Source organism: Thamnophis sirtalis, unplaced genomic scaffold (genome assembly GCF_051295495.1).
Source record: "Thamnophis sirtalis isolate CommonGarterSnake01/CBP01778 unplaced genomic scaffold, rThaSir2_p1.2 scaffold_3, whole genome shotgun sequence".
Taxonomy (NCBI): Eukaryota; Metazoa; Chordata; class Lepidosauria; order Squamata; family Natricidae; genus Thamnophis; species Thamnophis sirtalis.
The window spans coordinates 96,008,382-96,034,726 of record NW_028261383.1 but is presented as its reverse complement, the minus strand read 5'-3'; the positions used below and the strand labels follow the sequence as shown (position 1 = coordinate 96,034,726).

Genomic DNA, 26,345 nt, shown 5'->3' with positions numbered 1-26,345 from the left:
TAACTATAACCGTGTAAGTCAATAAACTATAATTGTTGATAAGAATGTTTTGACAGTAGATCCCAGGAGGTCTAATATGTGATGCTTAACTAGTTTCCCTTGGAACAGTAAATCATGTTTGGGCTAATAAGCTCTTTGACAGCTAATATACGGCATAGATAAATAGCATTTTGAGCAGTTAGTTGGGTATTATGTTCTGGTTTAGTTTATTGTACTACATAATTACATTTCTTATAGCCATCTATAATTTTTCATTTTATCCATATTTCCTATTTACCAACATTTAGTAAGTAATAATTTTGACTTCATTGAATTGGAACCTTCCTCTACTAAGTATTATTCAAATATAATGCAGTTTTAAGGGACAAACCTCAAAAGCACATCTGTCTCTTTGAAACACACAACATCATGCACTCCAGATAGCGCTACTCTCCTGATCTTTTGGAGTCATATTCCATGAAGCAAGTGATGGACGTTCTACATTTAACTTGCTATTATAAAATTTTATTGTTATTAGTTTTAAATTTTCATTTTGATTCCAGTTGTTTTATAAGTTGTAGTTTATGGGATTTAAACATTTGTAAAATATATTTCTTTTTCCACATTTTGGTAGCCACCAAGGGTCTATAGATGTGGATGGGTTATCAGTCTAAGAAATAAGTAGTTGAGTTGACAAAATTGACAAACCTGAGCATGGGTTTTCCATCCAGTATTTACTCTCAACTGTGTCCCAGGCAAGGGAAATTTTAAGCAGAGAGTCTTGGACATCAGTTCCAAACTGACACGGTTTGATTGGTTAAAAAAATTTCTTTATATTGGTTGGCTAAGAACAAAATGGTTTTACAATTTGGAAAGAACTTGGCAATGAGTTTGACACAATTCTTAAGAAGGGCCTGTGCTAGAGCAAGATTTGAGTTATTGGATTTCATCACCAAATATGGGCACTTCTACCATCTGCCATCATGAGAGGATGTGTATATGTGGTACCCCAGCTATCAAAGATATTGTGCATGTTTTGTTTGACTGTCAACTGCATGCCTCTTTTAAGCTTAGATATTTAAAATACTTCAAAGGACGGATAACAGCAAATAGACAAAAACAAAGTGAGGGAGATGGGTGGTTTCTAAATTTGATAAATAATTAAAATAAGATAAAATAAATAAAACCCCTACTTGAAAGAACAACAGCCCACTGGGATCTGAACTGCAGATTGCCCTGTTTCCTCCAGGGATCAAATGTATACATTGTGAGCAGATGTTATATTTATCTGAATTTTGTATTTACCACATTTCTATTTTATTACTGTATCTAGAGTTAGCTCCTGTGCAGAATTTTATTTTTTGTATGGTGGTATGACTAACCAATTAATAAAAATAAAGAAAAAGAAATAGGAAATAATAATAAAATAAAATAAAATAAATAATACATAATATATAAATAATAATCTCGATAGCGTAGGATTATATTACTAACTGGGTAATTTTTCTTTGACATAATGTTGTGAGTTGTAAAATTAAAAGGTCAGTAAGAGTTTATTCTGTCTCTGATTCAACCCAGCTTGCTTGCTTGCATTGAATCATGTAAAATTCCTTTGTATTGTATTGTTTTTGTTTAAGAGGAAGCAGTTTTACAACTCAGGCAGTCTAATTCGAACACCAGAATTCTAGAGTAAGAGTTTAATGGGTTTTAAAAGATTGTGGCGCAGTTTCACATACCTGAATGGAAGCTCATGTACACATTTTTCAAATAGCAGCAGCAGCAGCAGCAAAAAAGAAAAAAAAGTCCCCTAACTATTTTTAGACCCTGTGTCCTCATGAGGAAGCTAAAATTTGTCCTCAGTTGTTGTAGTTCTAAAACAATGTCTTTCGTTGTCTTCTGGCAGACAAATAGTTTGCAATACTTCATTCATGATCTTGGTGATGAAATTGTGAAGGGTTGGTTCCGTACAGGGGAGTATGTTCCTGTCAAAACTAATGATGCTTCTTTCTGTGGAACCGGATGGCTTTTGAAGCCTAACCTACTCTCATCTTGCTGGGATCAAGCCTTTCCTCTTCAGGCCCTAAGTCTCCAGATACTGCGACAGCACCTCAGTGGGAATCATCATTTTGCCTGAGGTTAGAATGTAAAACTGGGTAACAGCGGCAAACTCTGGATTGTTGACCGTATTGATTTGCCCAGCAGCTACATGTAGCTGTTAAATAGGAACAAGGAGTCCTGGTCCAACCCCTGGTCCACCTCCCTGTATAATATCTGACTCATTCTTTGCAAAGCATACCAGGTGTCTGGAAAATCACTAAGCTTGTTATTAATCACATCTTCACTTTCAAAAGTTCAATAGACCTATCTGTAAAAGCACAGGGCTGCAAATTGATTTAAACCGTGAGAGTTGCTCTTCTGGTTTTGCCCCAAGGGACGGCAAGAATTTTTCTGCTATCTCTGCTGGGACTGGTTTTTGCATGACTCTTGCCTTTGAATGTTTTCATTTGAAAAGGGAAATAGTGATATTTTTTTCAACATGCTGCTGTCCACCACCAATATAGATAGTCCTTGACTTATGGCCACAATTAGGCCTGGGATTTCAGTCACTAAGCAATGCAATTTGTTAAGCAGGTCATCATGTGACTGGACTCCATTTTATGACCATTTTTACCATGGCATTAAGCAAACCACCACTGTTGTGAAGTGGTAGTTTAATGTAGCCATTAAGTGAATCAGGCTTCCCCAATTAACTTTTGTTTGTCAAAGGCTACCTCAGGTCACAAATTGCGATCATGTAATGCTGCAAGATGTTGCAACCATTGTATATGTGAGCAAGTTGTCAAGCATCCAAAATGTGACTATGTCACTCTGGGAGTGATTACCTTTTCCAAGGCAATCATAACTGAACCATTGTCAAAGGAAAAACAAAACTATCTGCAACTGACAGCACTGCCATTTCCTGCAGCAGAAGCTCCTGAAATTCTGTAATTGTCCCCTTCTGTCCAAGTGGCAGAAGAACACTATGCCACCACACTCCCCTTCAGAAATCACTCCTGAAGGGAAACAGAAAATTGAATAATTTGGAAAAGAACGCAGAATTATAGGAGAGGAGTTGAAATAAAAGGCAATTGAAATGTAATGGTAAAGGTAGATGGAAGATAAAAATAGATTAAAAATGATGTAACTCTTAAATATGATGACACAAAGATTGTACCCAGATGATACACTAAGATTAATGATATGAGTGGTTATGGAAAAATAAAAAATAAAAACTTTTCAAAAAAAAAAAAAAAGGAAAAGAAATCACTCCTAATCACCCAGGCATCCAGGACTTACACTCATCCAAGGCCATGCCCATTATACTTCATTGCGATTGGTTGGGTGGTGATTGTCCCAATGGCACCAAACATTGGGTTGGAGAAAAACAGAGCCAAGAGAATACACCCACACTAGCTCTGAGTTGTAAGATTGATGTAGCAATCTGGTGTAGTGGTTAAGAGATCAGGCTAGAAAATGGGAGATCATGAGTTCTAGTCTTGCCTCGGAGTCAAAGTCAGCTGCCAGTCGCTTTCTCTCAACCCTAGGAAGGACACAATGGCAACTGTTGTTCCGCTTTGAAATTATTTACTCATTCTATCTTATGTCACATCATTGTTCCCAGAAGCAAAAGATACAAAATACTTGGGCTATTCTCTTATTAAATTACCAACACAATTATTCTGTGGAACTGAGAAACTAATGTGATTCAGTTTATTATTGGAAATTAGGTTTTTTTGGGGGGGCCTACATTGTAGAAAAAGGAAGGAATGGGAAATCTTCAGAAGAACATACTTTTTTCAGTCTGGTATATGCCCGCTGCGGCAGTACCAGGAAAAACTGTATTAACCTTTTTGTGTTTCTAGATTGAAATTCAATTTCTTGCTCAAAATTACATGAATTAATTTGCTGTTATTGTTTTTTAGGAATTAAATACTATCTATTACTATCTTCATGGAATGGATTCATTATCTCATCTCAGGGAGCATCAGTTAAGGTAAGGTGGCTAATAAATGAAAATGGGATGTTTAAATATGCTGTTACAATGTCCATCTTATACAGTTAGGTTTTCATAGCATGGGTATTTTGATATGCAAAGTAACGTATTTTAATGGTTACTTTTAAAATATTAAGGAAGAGAAAAAAATTAAGAATTACACAATACAAACATGTAATATATCCCCTTTTTCAGTTTTGGAGAATTTTCTAAATCATGGAATACAACAAGCAGTAAACGACAGAGAAGTTTGCAGTTAAAAACAAAATAAAAACCCTTCCTCCCAGTTCTGTAACAAATTAGCTGGAGCTGATTCTGCAATCAATGGGGCTTATTTCTGGGCAATTATAATGTACTTCAGCCCTCACTACAAAGATAGAACTTTTGAATTTGCTTTTTGGTGGATTGTTATAATTCTTTAAGTATAAAATGAGACTTCTCTCTTCTAGATGAGATATTTTGCATGATCCTTTAAGAAATTGAAATATTACAAAATCTGACATAGAAATGATTATTTCTAGCAAGATGTGAATGTTATATGATGATGCTTAAATTTTTGTTCTTAGAATTATGACTTCCACTGCACGTTATAAAAGATATGATGGAAATCAAGTTTTATTTTGGTAAGTACATTTAATCATTACTTGAAATGAAAATGTCAGACAAAACATATAACTGGAATTAGAAGAATCATATTTATATCTTTGTAATGCTTTTTCAATTTATTATCCAAATAAAAGATCCAAAGAAATTAGACTATCCACAAACTTAAATTTATAATTGACACTCAAGATCTGGAACAGAACTCATGTGTTTCATGTTCTCCTGAGTGCTTCCGGGAGAGTGCAAGAAGGAGTTGTCTCATCTGTTCTGCTTAGAGACCGAGCTGTCAACTTTGTGGCCACGCCCTGTTGTCACCCTCTCTGGTCCAATTTCAGCTCGGTCTATACTTAGACCAGACATGTCAACTTGATTAGGACTTCTTGCACTCTCAGCAGGGGTGGGTTTCAACCGGTTCGCGGCGGTCCCTGTGAACCGGTTGGTCGGTGAACCCGGAAGTAAGTAACTTCCGGGAACGGCGAAGGGCCCAGCCACCCGCTTGCGCTCCTTACCCGGTTTTGACGAGTTCCGCGCTTCCACGCATGCGCAGGACGCATACAGCGCCTGCGCGATCCTCCAGGAGCAGCTGGAGCATCGCACAGATGCTAGTACGCATGTGTGCGCCGCACGCGTGCACGCGCGCATCGCACACGTGCACAAGGACGCTGCCGGCCCCGTTCCAAGCGAACCGGTTGGAACGGGGCGAGAAACCCACCCCTGACTCTCAGGAACAGGTTTTTATACCAATTTTATCATGATTCAGATTGACACTCAAGATCTGGAACAGAACTCATGTGTTTCACAAGTTTTATCACTCATTCAGGATTGAAAAGCCTTTTTTCTGCACATGTATGTTTGGACAGATAACATAGTGAATAGGAAAACATTCTTGAAGAGCTTTAATTGGGAGTTCTTGATAGAAGAAGCACTTTATATATATGTTTTCTTTTTCTTTTTTAGCTCTGATACTATTGCAAGATGCTGGTATATTCTGCTTTCTGGATCTGTGCTTATGAAGGATTCTATGTTTTTGCCACCCCACAGGTATGTAAGAAATCAGAGTTTACAAGGAAAAATATGTAATCTTGATAACTCACTTAAATACATATAATTATGGTGAGAAAAATAAGTTTGTACACTTAATCTATTTTTTTTAAATTCTAGGGAATGTCATAGACAATATTTAATTGAAAATAATGGATTATAAAATCAAATCTATGTCACAGTAATAGACCAACATAGGACCATAACATAGAATAAAGCATGCATGTATTTGTATAGTGCATGCAATGCTGAATTGTTGGTATTTGGGTGAAAATATATTGCTTGCAAAGTAGTCTCTAGATTAGAGTAAAACACCTAGAATAAGGTGCATACTGGGTAAAACTGGGCTTTGATTGTGCTTATAGAGCCGAGGTGGCGCAGTGGTTAAATGCAGCACTGCAGGCTACTTCAGCTGACTGTAGTTCAGCAGTTCGGCTGTTCAAATCTCACCGGCTCAGGGTTGACTCAGCCTTCCATCCTTCCGAGGTGGGTAAACTGAGGACCCGGATTGTTGGGGACAATATGCTGACTCTGTAAACCGCTTAGGGAGGGCTAAAAGCCCTATGAAGCAGTATATAAGTCTAACGGCTATTGCTATTGCTATTATGACCTATCAGCAAAATATACCAACAATTCAGCAAAATATACCAATAATTTAGTATTGTTTCTTGGTTCAGATTAGTAATGGAGTCTATTTATTTCTTATTTTACAAAAAACAACATGAAAATGGAGCTTTGCATAATATTGCTTGATCCCAAAATGGAATAATGTGATTGATATTTACATATGTAGTTCAGTTTTTAAAAGGAAGAAAAATATTTGATTTAAATTAATATTTTTTCTATAGTGTTTTAAATTAAAAATCTTATCTATAATCTTATCAAACGATTATAGATACAGATAATATTTTTAGTTAAGTCAGTAGAACTAAAATGATTAAGCATGTTAATATTCTTTTAAAATAGTAACTTAAATACCATTTATAATAATTATAGAATAATTCTCATTAAGGTAAGTAAGCTCTTATCTCACTTTATAAAAAGCTGCTACTATTTGCTAGTATAATCAGATAATTAGGAGTTCTGATTTTTTGTTTCTTTCCTGGTTCACATATTGTGTTAAACCATGGTTTGCTTAATCAGGTTTTTTGGATTAAAGTACAGTTGATTTAGTTTATACATATGCTAAGCCAAAATCAAGTAAATCACATTATGTGTTAGTACGAGTGGTTAACCAATTCTTGGTTTCTTATCTACAAATTCTTCATAAGATTAATTGTCAAGAGGGCTTGCCCTCTTTGTGTGCAAATTTATTTTTAAGCTAACATATCTTAGTTTCTCTTTATCACATGGCCCAGAAACTTACTTTATAGCATATCAAAAGGAATGTATTCAAAGATATTCAGTACAATCCTAAAATAGAACGCCTGCCAAATACAGTTGCAAGTAATCAAAGAAAGATTATGTATTTAAAAACTTATATTTGTAAAAGTCAAGATACTAAAAATGAGAGCATTGTTATAACAACCATGACAATAATTATTTACAAAAAACATAAGCACGCCTTAAAGTATGTAGCTTATGATCTCTTCTATTTTAAAGGAAAATAAAAAAAAACCAGAAATGTTTCCCACAAATGAAAGACTCAGCATTGTTTTATCTTCTGTGATGTCAATGGTGTTTACAAAATTGACTGTGGCATTGTAGGAAGTTAGCACCCACCCCTCTCCTAGAAAAAGGAAATATTTTAGGAAATATTAAAAGGGCAGAATATTTCCCCTAAAAGGATAAGGGAGTGAAGATAGCGGGCACTATTTTGAGACATTGGCGGCCACCTCACACTGCGGAGCCAGGTGAGAACTTGAGCGGGGGACAGGCCGCTCATTTGCTCTCTTCTCTCATCATCGCCCAGGGCTCAATCCTCTTGAAAAGGCCAGCAGAAGCATTTCGGGAGCAAATCCCTTGCCACAAGATGTCCTGGCTATGGCGGATGGCATTTGGGGCCTTGCAGCCACAGCAAGCGAAGGTCTTCAGCTCCCCCCCAACAAGGGGAATTGCAGGGACCTTGGGATCATGGTCCCTTCCCATAGACTGTTTCTGGACGTCATTCAATGACAGTGGACCTTCCCAGGGTCAGGTCCTTTCCCTAACAGTCTGGACAAAAGGGTCTATAACATAGGCACGTATCTTGCCAAGGTTCAAGAGGTGCTAACTGTTGCTGCCCTGGTAGCAGCCCCATCCTCCTTAGTCATGACAAGGGCCTCTGAGGAAGCCCTCCGCCCGGAGGACAAGAGGTCTGAACAAACTTTAGTCAAGAGCCATCAGGCTGCTGCATGGCCAGTAAGAGCCTCCACGGTGTCATCCTTCTTCAACAGACCTTCTTTGCTCTGGTTGAAGCAATTGCACAGTTGATTTCCCTCATTAACATTAACAAGCTGAAGGCGGCAATGGAGTTCTCTGCAGATGCATCCCTTAACGCTGCTCGGTTCGCATCGAAATCCATTGCATCCTCGGTGGCGACCAAGCATCATCTCTGGCTGAGACAGTGGCAGGTAAACGCCAGAAATAAGTGGAGGCTATCCTCCGCCCCCTTTTCAGGGGATTGGCTGTTTGGAGCTCCCTTGGAACCCCATCTTGTCGAATCTAAGGATAAACGCAAGATACTGCCATACCTTTACTGAAGGTCCAAGCCTCGCCTTCTCCTTATTAGCGATGCTCACCTTTTTGAGTGATGGACGTGGGATTCAACCTCCCCCGTCCAGAATGACAACTCCCCTCCAGACAGGGTCAGCAGCAGGACAGAGCAGGCAGGAGTGGCCAGCGCTTCCCACCCAAGAGAACCTTCAGGGGTGGGGGAGGTCACCTGGAGAACCTTCCCATAGAGGGCCGATTAGCCGCCTTTGCCAACTGATGGATGGAGATAACTGGGTCAGGGAAACAGTGAAATTTGGCCTTTCCCTAGAGTTTCTCTACTACCCCCCAAGGTTTTTCATCAGATGCCCCATACCTCGTGATTGGGGAAAGAGGCTCCTCATGGAACAAGCCATCCAGCACCTTCCAAGTGATCCAGCCAGTTCCACAGGAGAAAGAGGGGCAGGGATTTTACTCCCTCCTGTTCATCGTCCCAAAGACCTTGGGGGGGCTGGTGAGCGATTCTAGATCTTAAACGCCTGAACTCCCCCATTGTCTACTGGCGGTTCAAGATGCACTCACTTCTGACCATCCCAGAGGGCGTCTGGAGGGGTGATTTCCTTACGTCAGTAGATCTCACAGAGGCATATCTCCTTGTCCCCATTCTCCTGGCCCACAGGCAGTTTCTCTGCTTCCACTATGCGGGGAAGCATTTTCAATACAGGGCCCTCCCCTTTGGCCTTTCATTGGCCCCGAGGATATTCACCAAACTGTTAGCAGCAGTAGCAGCCCATCTCCAGACCAGTCCAGTCAGGATCCAGGGCTATCTGGATGACATCCTGCTTCAATCCAGATCAGCAGCCCAGGCAGAGAGGGACCTAGATATTATCCTTCAAAACCTATGGGACCAGGGGTTTTCCATAAATCTCGACAAAAGGAACCTCACTCCCACAACAAGCCTCTTTCATCTGGGGACGATAGACACTGCAGAGGGCATGGTCTACCTGTCCCAAGAGCGTCAGGCCAGCCTCTGATATCTGACGGACCATGTACAGACGGTACAGCAGGTCTAGCTACTTCTGCTCTCCCACCTCCTGGGGAAGATGATGTCCTGCTTCTCAATTGTCCCATTGGCTCGGCTCCACAGCAGATGCCTCCAATGGTTTCTTCTCCCACATCAGAGGGCTTGCAGGAGTTGCTCGACAATCATAGTGCAGGTACCACCAGAGGTAACCAGGTCTCTGGGGTGGTGACCCTGGCCATCTCCAGGGGTTCACTGTTCAGGGAGCCGGATCACCTGACACTGACAATGGATGTCAGCTTCTTCGGCTGGGGGGCTCATTTACAGTCAATAATGGCTCATGGTCAGTGGTCCCAGTTGGACCTGAGCCACAACAAATTGGCTGGAACTTTGAGTGGTCCGGCTGACCCTTGTCCACATTCAAGACTTTGTGGCCAACAGACGCATCCTGGCCCTCATGAACTACATGGCCACAAAGGCTCATATCAACCGCCAATGGGGCGCACGTTCCAGGTCCCTCATGCGGTTCTCTGGACTCACTGGCTCAGCATCTCTTGATCCGACAGTTCTGCAGGGTGCTACCAACCTCAGGCCCTCGGTTGTCACAGATTTCCAACATGGGATTTGACCAAAGGGCTGAATTCCCTCACCAGGGTCCCCTTCGAACCCCTGAGTACCACCTGCTTCTGCTACCTTTCCATGAAGGTGGCATTCCTGGTGGCTATCACATTTCCTGGTGGCCATCACATCGGCCAGATGGGTGTCAGAACTCGCAGCCCTGTTGGTATGGCAAGACCTCTGTGTGTTCCATTTGGATAGAGTGGTGTTGAGACTCTATCCCTCTTTTGTCCCAAAGATCAACACATGGTTCTACAGAGCTCAAGAGCTGGTGCTTCCGAACTTTTGCCCCAAGCCGGTTCATCTTCGATACGTTGCATGGAGGCATTGTTCATATCCTTTCATCCGGCCACGATGGTGGGCAAAGCAACTCCTTCTCTGGGTCGTTGGATATGAGCCTGCATAGCGAAAGCCTACGAAGTGCAATCCATTCTACTACCACAAAATATTACAGCTCACTCCATAAGGAGTACTGCTGCGTCCACGCCGTGGGCAACACAGGCCTTGCTAAAGGAGGTTGGACTGCCACCTGGGCCTCTCCGCCTTATCCTCCATTACAAATTGAACAGCTACGCATTGGTGGACACTGCCTTAGGCAGGCGGGTTTTGCAACGGGTTCACACAGGCCACGGGACTTCAGTCCGGACAACAACCCACCCTTGAGGACAGGCCAGGCTTTGGTATGTCCCATTCCTGGATGCTATCTCCACCAACTATGGAGAATGGGCATTGGTCTTACCTGAGATGCCCGTTCTCAGGGTGGTGGAGATAGCATCCAGCCCCACCCTGATTGGGTCCGGTCCTGTGTCCCAGAGGAGACTTTCTTCACATCACACTTCTCTCTGCAGCAACGCCTTTGTCAAAAGCTGGGAGGAGCTACCAGAGGAGGTGTAACATTAAAGATTGCTGACTCAGTCCAATTGGATAATAGATGGAGTTAACCCATTCCTGGATGCTATCTCCACTACCCTGTCTCAGTTAAGACCAACACTCATTCTATATAACAAAGATCTACCCCCTTCAACTTCTGGGTAATGGAATTAAGACATGGCCCTCACCACATGGCACCTGGGAAGATTACATCAACCAGCAAGGCTCGACCAAGCCTGGGAGACAGGCAGCTACAAAGTTAGCTAAGACCCCTGTCCACTGGGAGTTTGACCACCTATCAGAATACATTTCTTACACAGGAAGAGGAAGCTCTAAGGTGGGGCCCAGAGAGGGCATAAAACCAGGGCACTCTCAGCATCTCTTCCCTTTTCCCCGCAAGACCTGAAACCATGTGGTCCTGTCCACCATTAAAAAACATCTTTCCAAACAGCTTCCATGTTTCCAGTGTCTTTTCCCCTACTTTGGAACAGAACCCAAATGGACATTTCTTCCAACAGCATGAGGTAGTAGTGACTTGTACTGTAAATAATGCAACATGCTCAAACTGAAAGAAATTCAGAAATTCACCCCTCCTCAAATTAACTTCATCTAACCTCTTGGGGATAGCATTGTTCAGTAATAGAATCCATCTAAAATAAGAATGTCCTTATTATTTCTGCCAAAGTTTATGTTTCAGATAAGCAAAATTTAGAAGGTTATTTTTCTGCTAGCTTGACCTTGGATCTGGTCCAGTGCTTCTTGGCAGGCCATCAGCTCTTTGTATCTCATTTTTCTTAGGTATCAGCAGTCATGTTCTTATTTGCCTTATTCTCAGTTTTGTCTTTTAACTTCTTAAGCCTTCCATGTTTTAACAATTTTATCAGCATATTGCTGGGATTATCAACAGAGTCTCAAAATTAGTTACATCCTAGTGGATACGGAGACACTTTGGAAGTTTAAAGAACTCTCTTTTAAACTATCTTTAAAATATAGTTTAAAGAACTGTGTCCCATTTGAATTGGAGTTTCAACCAGAACATCATTTAACAGGGGAAAGAAAATAATTTGTTTCTCAAACCGTCGCTTCAGAACTCTCAAACTGCTTCACTGATCTGAGGGTACTGTCTGAGAGAAGTTTGCTCAGGTGGAAGAGAAAGAATGAAGTTGTCTCTTGGTTTTACAAGGCATTTACACCTCCAAAGAATTGCAGAAATAGCCATAGAAATAGCAGTAGATTGTCCCTACTTACTGTCCAGTAATGTCAAGCAGGAATTTAGAATTTAGAATTTTTAGAATTTTATTAGAATTTGTAGGCCGCCCTTTTCCCTGAGGGGACTCAGGGCGGCTCACACAAAAACTAGGAAGGGGGAATACAAACATTAGGACAAAACATGTAATAAAATAGCAAGCAACATACATTCATCATTCGGGAGGGGTAACTATCCTATCCCCAGGCCTGACGGGCGAGCCAGTTCTTCAAGGCTATGCGGAAGGCTTGGACGGTGGAGAGGGTACGAATCTCCACGGGGAGCTCGTTCCAAAGGGTCGGGGCTACTGCTGAGAAGGCCCTCCTCCTTGTAGTTGCCAGCCGACACTGGCTGGCCGATGGAATACGGAGGAGGCCTAATCTATGGGATCTTATCGGTCGCAGGGATGTAATTGGCAGAAGGCGGTCTCTCAAGTATCCAGATCCACTGCCATGTAGGGCTTTATGGGTGATTAATAGCACCTTGAAGCGCATCCGGAGATCAACAGGTAGCCAGCGCAGCTCGCGGAGGATAGGTGTTATGCGGGTGAATCGAGGTGCACCCGCAATCACTCGCGCGGCTGCATTCTGCACTAGCTGAAGTCGCCGGATGCTCCTCAAGGGCAGCCCCATGTAGAGCACATTGCAGTATTCCAGCCTAGAGGTCACAAGGGCCCGAGTGACTGTTGTGAGAGCCTCCCGATTCAGGTAGGGTCGCAACTGGCGCACCAGGCGAACCTGGGCGAATGCCCCCCTGGTCACAGCCGTTAAGTGGTGGTCAAATGACAGCTGTGGATCCAGGAGGACTCCCAAGTTGCGAACCCTCTCTGAGGGGTATAAAATTTGACCCCCCAGCCTGAGTGGTGGAATAGTAGCCAAATCTTTGGGAGGGAAACACAACAGCCACTCGGTCTTTTCTGGGTTGAGCACAAGCTTGTTAACCCTCATCCAGTCCATAACGGCCTCAAGGCCCCGGCTCATCACGTCTACCGCTTCATTGAGTTGGCACGGGGCGGACAGATACAATTGAGTATCGTCCGCATATTGATGGTATCTAATCCCGTGCCTGCGGATGATCTCTCCCAGCGGTTTCATGTAGATGTTGAATAGTAGGGGGGATAAGACCGAACCCTGAGGCACCCCATAATTTAGGGGCCTAGGGGACGATCTCTGCCCCCCCACTAACACCGACTGTGACCTGTCCGAGAGGTAGGAGGAGAACCACCGTAGCACGGTGCCTCCCACTCCCACCTCCCGCAGTCGTCGCAGAAGGATACCATGGTCGATGGTATCGAAAGCCGCTGAGAGGTCAAGGAGGACCAGGATGGAGGAACGTCCTTCATCTCTGGCTCTCCAGAGATCATCCATCAATGCGACCAAAGCGGTTTCTGTGCTGTAACCGGGCCTGAAGCCTGACTGGAAGGGGTCTAGGTAGTTTGCTTCCTCCAAGGACCGTTGGAGCTGGAAGGCCACCACCTTCTCAACAACCTTCCCCAGGAAGGGAAGGTTGGAGACTGGACGATAGCTATTAAGAACAGCTGGATCCAAGGATGGTTTCTTCAGGAGGGGTCTCACCACCGCCGCTTTCAGTGTGGCGGGGAAGTTCCCCTCCCGAAGGAATCCTGCCTCTTCAATCAACTCTCAATTTCCTGGTGCAATAAATGCACGCTTCTCAGAATATTCTGAACTAAAATATATGTTGAATAATTCTGCTTTTTTAATATCTGTTATCTTTTTGCCAAATTCACAAAACTTCCTAATTATTGTTAGCATCTCATACCTCTTTTCAGTGTCAATTCTGTCACTATGCAGCTTCAAGGATATTTTGATATTTAGTTAAATTCATTCTTACCCACATAATTTTTATAATTTTGGCTGCCAGTCCCTAAGTATAAAGGAACTCCTCTGCTAAATGTTTGGCAAGTTGTTATTTTTTTCACTCCTTCTTCCTACATTTTGTGGTTCTGATCAAATCATTCAATGTTAGTTTCCATCAGTCCAAAATAATTCTGTTTCGGAATACTTCAGACTAATCTAGGTGTTCTGTTACACAATGACGTTTATGATGAGGTGCTAAAAATTTTCCTCTGGAGCTTGTTCCATGCAGATCTTAACTATACAAGCAAATGACTACTTCAATGTCAGCTCTTTTTTTTTTGCAGATCATCTACAGAGATATTTGAGTTGATTGACCAGTTTTAACAGATACTGTTCTTGGTCTTGAAGCTCATCTTGCCTAGTTAGTGAACAAATTAAAGCTGAAAAGAAGTTGGATATTAGCAAGAGGGTGATTGGAAGAGCCGAGGTAGCACAGTGGTTAGGGTGCAGTACTGAAGGCCACTTCAGCTGACTGCTATCTGCAGTTCAGCGGTTCAAATCTCACCGGCTCAGGGTTGACTCAGTCTTCCATCCTTCCGAGGTGGATAAAATGAGGACCCGGATTGTTGTTGGGGGCAATATGCTGACTCTGTAAACCGCTTAGAGAGGGCTGAAAGCCCTATGAAGCGGTATATAAGTCGAACTGCTATTGCTATTGCTACTTCCAAATAAACCACAAAGTAATTCCAGAAAAGAGATAAAGAATTTGGAATATACTTTATAGCTCATAAGCATGAATAGAGATATTTCAAACATATTGTACATGCAAGATTTAATAATATTTCTGAATCAGAAGAATTCTGCAAGAAATAGTGGGAAAAATGGTTCCAAAATCAAAAATAGTTGGCTGTTAGAAAAGTTTGAAAACTCTTTGTTTCTATAAAAGAAATAACTGCCTATAAGGGTGACCAAAATTTGCACCTGCCATATTCAATCTGTAATTAAGTATGGCTTTAAATTTTCAGAAATATGTGTACTAGGTTGAAATTCTATCAACGTCTGTTTACTTAGAGATTCATTGTAAAGTGTAGTTTGACCAGGGCTTCCTAAATTTTACATTAAAACTAACAGCAGCATTGTAACAATCAACTTAGGTGCTGCATCAAAGCTAGCCAGTAGGGTAGGATATTTGAAAACAAGAAAGCTTTGTATATGTGTTTAATCTTTTAATTTTGGGAGTTATGTCTCAAGGATGTAGGGGGCAAAGCAAGTGGAGAAATTTTTCCAAGTTTGATAAATGCATCCTATTTAGCATGCAGGATGTGTATGCATGCAGAAAAGAATTGTTCTACATGAATATCTATGAGCATTTTCCTTAAAGTAGAAGTGAGGTTGAAATGCTGGTTGAGTAGGCCACTGATGTGAGTGTTATGACTTGTAAAAAAGAAAATGAAAACTTCAGACAACCTTTCCAAAGAGTCAACAGTGTTTCTAATTATAATTTTATTTAATCAGAAGACAGCTCATTTTCTTTTTTAACATTTAAGCAAAATAATATTGCTAATACCATTTTCTGGAAGTCTCTTGATCTTGAAGTAGATCTTGATTCATGCAGCTATTTATTGCTACTTTCCAGATTTTCAATAGTGGTGTTTTCTTATAACACTTGGAAGGTGATGAGAATTAAATATGGGAGCTAATGCATGTAGTGTGTGTTCACCGTTGAGGTTAGGCAAGGCAATAGAATGCACACTAGTCCTTTGCCAAGCATGCTGGCACAAGCAAGGGCATATCCTCAAAGTGTTAAAGCAAAAGTCTTCTGGAAGACATGGTGCAGCACCTTTTATAGGTTTTTTTTTTTGCTTCACATGTTTATGCACACATGCAAATATGGATACATAAATCATATTTCTGCTGCGACTGCAGTGAAGCACAGCAGTTGGGCATGCATGCACATGTGCAGACAGCTGAGGAAAGCCTTCAAAACAGCACACCAAGCCTTTTAGAGGATGTGGCTGGTTTGAGGGGAAACATTTTGCTCATTCCAGTGAGCTTTTTTTTAAGCAAAGGTACCTTTTTGAATGTTTTATACAAGCCTATTTTCTATCATTTTGCTATGATCTTTCTTATTAGTGGAATAATACACTGTTTAGTGCAATTAATTCTGAAATGTATGGACGTCATTACTGTTTGTATTATATTTTAAATTTCCCTATATGCAAGAACTCTTGAATGATCTGGAACTATAATAAATGCACTAGTCTTGATTTATTGAAAGCAGATTTCTACAGGCTAATTCTTCTATTACACTCCTAATGTCTTTCAGTAAATAAGTATTGTATATATACAATGCCGTGTTAAAAATTCTTTTCTATAAACTGTAAGGTGGTAATTAAAAGGTCAAAAATTTCATTTTGTATAGTTGGAAGAAATATCCATCTGGATTCAGTTCCAAGTAGGGAAAAAAAACACTGGAAACATGGAGACTGCTTGGAAGGATGGTTTAATGGTAGACAGGACCACGTGAGTTTTTCGGTCCTGGGCAAAAGAAACCACATGGGTGAGAGATGCTCTCTTGGGCCCCACCTTAGAGTTTCCTATTTCTATGTAAGAAATGAATTCTGATTGGTTGTCAGACTCCCATGGGGCCATGCAGGGCTACCTTTGCAGTGCCTTGAGTGCCAAGCTTGGTTGAATTTTGCTGAGTGATGTAATCTTCCCAGGTACCATGTGGTGAGTTCTGTTGCTACATGGGTAAAGGGCTAATCCTACTTTTGTTGGATCTTGGGTGATGGCATTTGCTTATGAATAGACCTAGCTATCTCTTTATCTTTTAAGTGCTAACATCCTTTGAGGAGGGGGGTGGGTATTAAGAGTGTCTGCTTCCTGCCTAAAAAAACATGTTTCTCCATTTCTCATCCAGGGAAATACAATATTCTGCCTTTTTAATATTTCTAGAATATTTCATTTTCCCAGGAGGGGGTGGTTGCTAACTTCCTATGGATGGCTGTTCTGATAGTATTTGAGTCTATGTGTAATTTATCAATGTTGTACCAAGTCTAGTTTAAATAATTTTTTTTTTACTATTTTACAACATCCTATATATCTGTGATGGCGAACCTGTGGCATGAGAGCCTATTTGCTGGCATGAGAGCGGTCAGCTCTGGCGCGCATGCGCACGGCGGCCAGTTAGTTTTCGGCTTTCTGGAGGGCCGGGGGAGGCCGTTTTCGGAGAGGGCAAAAAACAGGCCCAACAGACCAACCAGAAGTTTGTTACCAAATGTCCAGTTGGCCCTTTAGGCCTGTTTTTCACCCTCCCAGCCTCGAGAGGCTTTCCTGAAGCCTGGAGAGGGCTAAAATGCCCCCCCTCTCGGAAGGCCCTCTGGAAGCCCAAAATTATTATTTCCAAACCTTCGGTTGGCCAGTTGGGCCCACCCTGGGAAGGGCAAAAAATGGTCCCATCTGGCCAACTGGAAGTTCAGAAACAATTCATTTCCGGCTTCTGGAGAGCCTCTAGAGGGGTCAGGGGATACAGTTTTCGCCCTCCCCAGGGTTCAGGAAAGTCTCTGGAGCCTGAGAAGGGAAAAACTCCCCCCCCCCACATAGGGGCAGTGCACATGTGCAGGGGGTTGCGTGCACAGGTGGGTGGGGCGCATTGAATTGTGGGTGTGGGCACACATGTACAATTTTGGCACACTTTTAGAAAAAGGTTCGCCATCACTGATACATACATACATACATATATATATATATAACTCAATAAATAGGACATAGAGGAACGTTTCATTTATTTTAGGGTTTAATTGCTGCAAAATTATTTTCAAATAATGTGTTAACATTAATATTGAGCAGAATATTAGCTTCAGCAGATACAGAATGTAGTTCTTGCTTTAATAATCTTTTAGCATTTTTATCCCTAACTTAAATCATTTATTTTAACACAATCATCATTTGCTGCATTTCACTATGAAGAAAGTAATTGTCAACTGGTAAAGCGTTGCCATGACTATTATTAGGTTGGCATTTGAGGGAGGATTCCATGCATACCTTCGGCCAGAGTTGGATCTCATATTTCTACAACCTTGTTGTGAATATGATCTATGAGCATGACAGAAGGAAGGAAAGAGAGGGGTAAAGTTCAAATGCAATTAAGCAGAAGCCAGTTTGGCTCCGGAGGAGTACATGCCAGAATGTTGATCCCAATAAATGAATGGATTTCTTTTGAACTTTGTCTCGAGGCTCGTAAATTAATTAGGTCATCTTCTGGGAACTTCACAGAAATTTAGTAGTATATGCAAGTTCAAGACAGTTAATAAAGTTACATATTCTACTGTATGTGATATCTGATAAAATGGAAATTTATCCTTTCTGGTTATGACAATTTCTTGTTTTATACTCCTCACAATCATCATGATAAATAATTTTCCAAAACGTTTTTGGATTGGTTTCATCAAATCTATTTCTTAAAATACTGTGTATCTATACCTCTAATAGCAATCTTGGCAACCCCTCCCCACTTTTTTTGATTTTAACAGGCCCTGTTGAATGGATGGTAGATTCCACCTTTTCCTTTTTTATTTTTCATTAAAAATAATGAACAATATTTAAATATTATAATACAAGATGATTTTTTCTCTAAAAACTAGAACCTTTTAAGAAAAATTACGTCGTATTCTTGCTATTATACTTATTCAGTTGCTACAATAAATGGTAAAATATTTTCTGTCCATGTGTGATTTATGCATAATAATTTGCCTTTAGACTTTTTCATATTTCACATTGTTCCTTAGTATTCAAAGTTGTTTCTTCTCTTTCCTTGATGAAATAAATAATATAATTTGAGCAGTCAATAGATTCATTTATATTAATTGATATAATATATCAAAATATATATTATATCAATCTGCACCAACAACTCCCTCTCCCTCTCCTGGAATTAGAGAAAAGTTTATCTTTCTATAGTTTAAATCTCATGCTTTACCACTGAAATTCTGCTGTAGAAGAAGAGGCAGAGCCTAGGGACCAGCACCAATTTGGTGCTGAAGGTTAGTTGACTAGAGGCTTGAGCAATAAATCTTAACTAGAACTTAACATATCCTCCTGATTCTTTGCACTTGGCATTCTGCACATCCAACTGGAGTTTTCCTTTTCCTTGTACCCCATCCATCCACTAAAATTTTCCCAAAGGTTCTTCCAACCACTGAAGCTATTTTTCTGGGAACGTACCCAGATATTATGGGGAAAAGGAGGGAACTTAATTTGCTATTTTGTGTTTGCTTTATTTCCCTCTTACCTCATTATACATTCTATTCTACAAGGCAAGCTTTCTATATCTTTATCTCAAACTAATATTACAGTCATCTAATGCAGCTATAGAAGCTGATATCATACTGTAGTATAAGACATCATGAGACTTTCTGTTGGTTTTGCTGATACATTTTAATATTACTTTTTATGTGTACCTTTGACTCTTGGTGACTTCCTGGCTAAGTCCCTGCAATCTTGGCAAGATTTTGGAAGTGGTTTGTCATTGTCTCCTTCCTAGAGCTAAGACTTTCTCAAGGTCACTAGCTGGCTTTGTACGTAAGATGCAGAGGTGATATTCAGCAGGTTCTGATCAGTTATGGAAAACCGATAGTGAAAATTCTGAGTTCGGAGAACCAGTAAATATCACCTCTGACTTGCCCCGCTCCCATCTAGTCTCTGTCTCCTGAGTCCCAGCTGATTGGGAGGGAATGGGGATTTTGCAGTAACCTTCCCCTGGAGTGGGGAGGGAATGGAGAATTTACAGTATCCTTCCCCTGCCACGCCCACCAAGCCATGTTCACCGAGTCACACCACGCTCACCAAGCCACACCCACAGAACTGGTAGTAAAAAATTTTTTGAATCCCACCACTGGTAAGATGGACTAGAACTCACGGTCTCCCAGTTTCTAGCCTAATGCTTTAACTATACATCAAACTGCCTGTCATTAATACGATTATCTCTCTTTATTTTGCTTTCATTTTTTGTAACTTTTATAGTATATAGCCCCATTTTGCATAATGTTTCTGGATGCTTTTCTAAATTGATGTTTTAATGAATTGTATAAAACATATTAAAAAGTTTTGTTGCTCCTTAAAATAGTGATATGGAATATAATGCAAGATACCTTTTTGTTTTGCACAATATTTTATTATTACTACATTTTGTTTCTGTCCTGCCTACTTACTATGTAATGTGGAGTTTACACTTTCCCATTTTTCTTCACAGCTTTGGCAAGCAATCTGGAGGAAAACGAGGTTGTGAATGCATTGTGTTGGAACCTTCAGAAATGATCGTGGTAAGGACCATTCTTTGAAAAAAATTGCTTGAGGAAGAAGGAATTATTCATTTTGCCTTCTTGTGGCTATGGCTACAGAAAATTATCTCATGAATCTGTGCTTTTCACTGATTTGTTCTATTTTCTATTAATTTCTTGCATGAGCTCTGAATGTTTTTAAAGGAATACCTATGCCATACATATAATATCAGTGTTCTAAGCATATCTTGCTTTCTATGTGGCGTATACGTGTATATGTATATGTATATGTATATGTATGTATGTATGTATGTATGTATGTATACTTATGTATGTATAAACATACATTTATACATACATACATAGTTTCATTTTGATGTTGTTAGACACACATAGTTGTATTGCAGCAAAATGGGTGGCAAATAAATTTAATAACTTCCCTCCCTCCCTTTTAAGAAATGAGTGTAAGAAAAGTAATGTTTGCATACACTGGAATTATAGTGGAAAGGTAGAAAGTATTCTATAACTTAATCTAAGTTTTTGAGCTGTGGTGATGTAGTGGTTAGGATGCAGTTCTGTTAGCTACTTCTGTTAACTACTGGCTGCCGGCTCAGGATTGACTCAGCCTTCCATTCTTTTGAGGTCGGTAAAATGAGAACCCAGATTGTTGGGGGCAATATTCTGACTGTAAACCACTTAGAGAGGGTTGTAAAGCACTGCAAAGCAGTATATACCCTATTTTTCGGAGTATAAGATGCACCGGAGTATAAGACACACCAAGGATTTGAAGAGGCAAATTAAGAAAAAAAGGTTTTACATTCTTCAAACCTCCCCAAAACGGGCTGTTTTTCGTGAAAACAGGCCCATTTATTTTCCAAAAAAAAAAAAAAAAGGGCATGAATAACCCTTAGGAGGTTGAGTGCTCCGGAGGGGGGGGGCAAAGACGAGCAAAAATGCCCCGTTTTTCACAAAAATGGGTCCGTTTTTGCCAAAAAAGGGGCATGAATAGCCTTTAGGAAGCTTATAGAGTGTTCCTGGGGGCTTCGGGGGCAAAATCAAGGAAACAACGGCCTGTTTATTGCTCATTTCTGCCCTCCCCAGCCCCCAGGAGCTCTCTGGAAGACTTCATAAGGCTATGCACGGCCATTTTGGTGAAGGCGGCAGGGTTTCTGGAGGCAAAAAATGCTGTATTCAGTGTATAAGACGCCCCCAGATTTTCAGCCTCTTTTTGAGGGAAAAAGGTGTGTATTATACTCTGAAAAATACGGTAAGTCTAAGTGCTATTGCTATTAATTTGAAATTTTACATCTTAAAAAAACTAACTTTAACATTACATTGATTTTTAAAAAGAATGTCATTTGAGATCACTTGTTAGTTGTTTTGCATAGCATATTCTACTATATGCAGTACCTAGAAAACATTATTTTATAGAATTTAAGGCAAATATACTATTACAAGATTTGTAAACTTTTTTTTTAAGGCTTGTAGTTTAATAGTTCTGACAATATCTGAAGGAAGCAGGTTGACGTACTTCTATAGTTCTTGATAACAATCCATTGTGTTTGCTTTTCTGGTAACAACCATGCTTAATATTTTGCTTTCAGATTACATAGCCTCTATCTGGAATTTTGCTATGATGTAGTCACATAAGAACCTGAAAACAATGAAGTGCACAAAATAATAGTGTATAATTCATGAAGATTCTTAGAGCCCTAATTTTTCACACTCATATATCATCCTGAAGATATTTTTAATAGTTTTAGACAAATAATTCTCATCAGACTGACTACTAGAAGTGAACTTGAATAATATTAAGCAATACATTGATCTTGCGAAAAAGATTTTATATATTATTATAGCAAATGATGATGATGTTGTACCTGAATGACATTGCTATTAGCATGGTCTTTGTCGGTTAGGCATTTGGTTCTGGAGATGAGGGTCTTGGCTACAGAGTTGATCTGTGCAGGGTGGTGATGGGATTGTGCATTTAAGTAGTGGTTGCTGTGTTTTTTCCCCCCTGGTAAATGGTGTGTCCTAGGGAGCCATTGGGTTTTTTGTAGATTAGGATGTCCAGAAAGGGAAGTTGGTTGTTTGCTTCTATTTCCATAGTGAATTGTATTTTGGAGTGTAGGATTTTGAGATGTGTGAGGAAGTTGTCCAGTTTTTCTTTCCCGTGTAGCCAAATTATGAAAGTCTCATCTACATATCTAAGCCAGAGTTTGGGTTTGTGTTCAGATTTATCTAAGGCATTGGTTTCAAAATGTTCCATGTATAGGTTTGCGATGACAGGTGAGAGGAGTGATCCCATGGGTGCTCCTTCTATCTGTTTGTATCTTTGTCCATTATGGATGAAGTATGTTCTCTCTCTCCTGTCTCGCAAACGTATACAAACGCCTAGCCGACAAAGACCACCTGAAAACTGAATTACACACTCTCACAAACGTATTAATCTCCAACGGATTCCAAAGAAAAACAATTACCAACCTAATTCAAAGGCTGACTCCCCCCAAAAACCGAGACACAGAACAGGACAACGGCATCGCCCTCCTCCCTTACATCAAAGGCATCACAGATAAAATCAGCAAAATTCTCCACAAACATAATATCAAGACAGCCTTCAACACTGAACCAAAAATAGCCAACATCTTAAGAAACCCCAAAGACAAAATCCAGCTAGAAAACTAAGGAGTCTACGAAATACAATGCAAAATCTACCCTGCAACATACATAGGACAAAGGAACAGGAGAATAAATGCACGCATCGCAGAACACAAGAACGCAGTAAGAAAAAAAGAAAAAAACTTCCTCCCTTTTCCAGCACCTTAAAGCTATAGAACATGAAATTAATTTTGAAGGAATCAGGTTAATCTCCAAAACAGAACACTTCAACAAGAAAATAATTATGGAAGCTATCGAAATAGAGAAACACCTCCACAACATGAATAAACGTGACAATACCTGCCGCCTACCAGACATCTGGAAACCAGCCCTAGTCAATAAATGAGTCCCACCCACCACCCAGGCTGTTACAACACAAAACAACAACGGACACACAGCCAGCACCAATCAGCACCAATCTACCAATCATGATGCAGCCACACATCCAATCAATCCACTTACTGAAACAAAGCCAGCACTCCACCCCCCCACCAAGATTTACTGAAAGATCGCAGCTCCGACCACACTTTAAGCCCAAAACACCAGCCTGAAGATGGCGAGTGGGACCTCACCGAAATGTTGCCAAGACAATCTCAATCTTACACGGGAAAAGACCCGAATACAACATGACCAGCATACCTACACCCGTGAAAATATACGAAAACACACACACACACACACACACACACACACACACACACACACACACACACACAAACACACAATATTATATTACATATAAAAAGAGCCCAATTTAGTAAGTCAAAAACATATGTGTTCATTTATTGAGTAAAATGATCCAAAGTTATATATTTGTGTATGACAAAAGAATCTGAACCTTTACTTTTACTAACTGGTAAACTAACTGCCCCCATTTGGCAGCAATAATTGGTATTAAACTTTTCTCGTTATTGTTGATCAGTCCTACACATCAGCTTGGAAGAGTTTTACTCCATTCCACCTTACAGAACAGCTTCAATTTATGGATATTGATGGACTTCCTCTCATAAATTGCCCATTTCAGGTCCATTCACAATATTTCTGTAGGATTAAGGTCAGGGCTTTGATATGGCCATTTCAAAACATTAACTTTCTCCTGCTTCAGCCATTCATTGGTCGTATGATTTGTAGGCTTTGGATCATGGTCTTGCTGGATGACCCACTTTCCCTTGACTTTCACTTCACAGGGTCTTTAGTTCACACAGACAGGTAACCTGACTTTTTCCTGTAGAATTTGCTGGTACAATTCCAAATTCATAGTTACATCAATGATGGTAAGTCCTCCTGGTCCAGAGACAACAATGCAGGCCCAAACCATGATACTGCCGCTGCCAGGTTTTATAGAAGGCATAAGGCTCTTATGTTGGAATATAGCACTTGTCTTTCATACGACTTTCATTTATGTCAAAAAGTACCATTTTTATCTCATCTGTCCACAGAACATTGTTCCAGTATCCTTCTGCTTAGCCATGTAGTCATTCTCATGTGGCATCAATGTTGTTTTTGGAAACTAGTGGTTTTCTCCTTGCAACCCTGCCATGTACACCATTTTGTTTAGTGCTATCCTGATGGTGGTCACATGAACACTGACATTTCTCTGTGAAACTTAATAATATTTGGAGATATATAGATAGATATAGATAGAGATAGAGATAGAGATAGAGATAGAGATAGATGTGCGCGCGCGCGCACACACACACACACACATAATAAATAGCTTTTCATGGGAACCAGAAGTATTTTGTGTACTGTAAGTCATGACAATCTTATGATTTAAGTTGGAGACTAGAGAGGGACTAAAGTGCAGGCAAAAAAGGAAGAAAAAAGCTTGCCTTTGATTTTGATTAGAGATTTTTAAAATCATACAAAACACTATAACAGTTGAAATATTAAAAAAGCTACCATCCCTCCCAGGTAAACCAGACTTGACTAGATGAGCTAATTCTATTTTATTACAAGGCTACATTAACAGAATCTGGCAAGTCTTAAGGTACAAATCCCGATCCTCTACCACTTTTAACTGCCGGATCAATTAGGGCAGGTCTTCCAAATGTTCTTTGGTCTTTGAAGAATTTGGTAAAATTGTTATAGCTGCAATAACAGAATCAATAACTGCCTTTGTGAATGCATCTTTAAAAGAGATCTAAAATAAGAGATCAAAGAGGAACTAAAAAAAAGCCGAAGGATCTGCAGAACAACTGGGTAGACAGGTGAAAAATAGTCAAGGTGGAAATTTGGAAATTGAGAAAGAGTCTTGTTTGAAACCCGGAGTATCTACAGAGCAACCTTGAGATTATTGTAAGGAGTTAGGCTTTGAAGCCATAGAATTTTTTTTTTAAGATGGGAGGAAGAAAATATAGATAGCGATCAGGTATAACAGTATTTCAATATCAAATTAACAATTAATAATCGCAGAAGAGTACTACAGAAGAGAAAGGAATACAAAATTGACTTGTTTAATTAGGGATAAGGTAATAAGCACATTTTTAAAATATTGATAACACTTTACGGACTTTTTATTGAAAATGGATAGAACACAATTAATGATTTTTGGATCTACCAATCAAAAAAGCATTGATCTCAGAAGAAATGTTCTATGAATGTCAAAGAGGAGGAGGAGCGGTTAAGTCTCTTGCTGAGAAAATCTCAGGGAATAACCTAAATATATTTTTGTGTACATGTTTACTATTTTTCTGCACTTTCTATTTTTTCTCTTGTCTTATTTTGTTTTATTTATTATTTTTAAAATCTTTAATACATTAATTTTAAAAACACAAAATAATTGTGCAATATTTCCCATGGGTTATTTCATGGGTTTTTCTTTACATTGGGGGTTTCCCTGCAAGGCAAGGTATTATTAATTGGAAATTACTATATTTTCAGTGTTCACGAAGCGTAGAATCAGAGTTAGAAGCAATTTCCTGACTCATGTAGTTCAATCTTCTTTGGAAACTTTTGAAACAGAATTATAGTTCTGATAATATGTCTGATAATTGCCTAGCTACCCCTTCTCAAAGGTTTTGTAATATGTATGATGTTTCAAGTACAGCAAGCTGTACACATACAGCTTGTATGTTGCAACCATATTTGTATGTTATATTTTCTTTTGAATTCTGGGCTCTGTTGTAGCAACCAGGATAGCCTCTTGCATGACATTATGACAGCATATTATGTAGCATGAGAACTAGCCTGAAGATAACTATAGGTACATCTGCAATGGTGTTTAGAACTAAATAAAACCATGAGTAATTTGATGGATTAAAAGTATGCTTTATTTTTTAATAAAAGAAGTAAGTAAGAATATGATTTGCTTAAATAATTTACATAACATACATATATAATTTATAAGTATAATCTTTATTGTCATTGTACTTAAATACAAAATTATTATATTTATAAACTTCTGGAGAAAGCACTTGGATATTTTAGTGTCCGTGTATATTCTCTGATAAATGGATAAATACATTGCTGTTGTCATAAATGGATCATTCCTGAAATAACTATTATGTATTATTCAGTCTTTTTCAAAGATTTGCATTTTTAA

General features: G+C 39.8%; 1 protein-coding gene across 7 annotated transcripts in view; it reads left to right on the top strand.

Annotated features, from left to right (window-relative positions):
- Nucleotides 1–26,345, top strand: part of RAPGEF6 (Rap guanine nucleotide exchange factor 6) — a 149,065-nt gene that overhangs the window by 33,681 nt on the left and 89,039 nt on the right. For all 7 annotated transcript variants that reach the window (XM_087709553.1, XM_087709549.1, XM_087709550.1 and 4 more), the window contains exons 2-5: nt 3,942–4,012; nt 4,579–4,635; nt 5,573–5,656; nt 20,113–20,182. In XM_087709553.1, the coding sequence (XP_087565679.1) occupies nt 3,942–4,012; nt 4,579–4,635; nt 5,573–5,656; nt 20,113–20,182 (282 nt within the window). The remainder of the gene's footprint in view (nt 1–3,941; nt 4,013–4,578; nt 4,636–5,572; nt 5,657–20,112; nt 20,183–26,345) is intronic.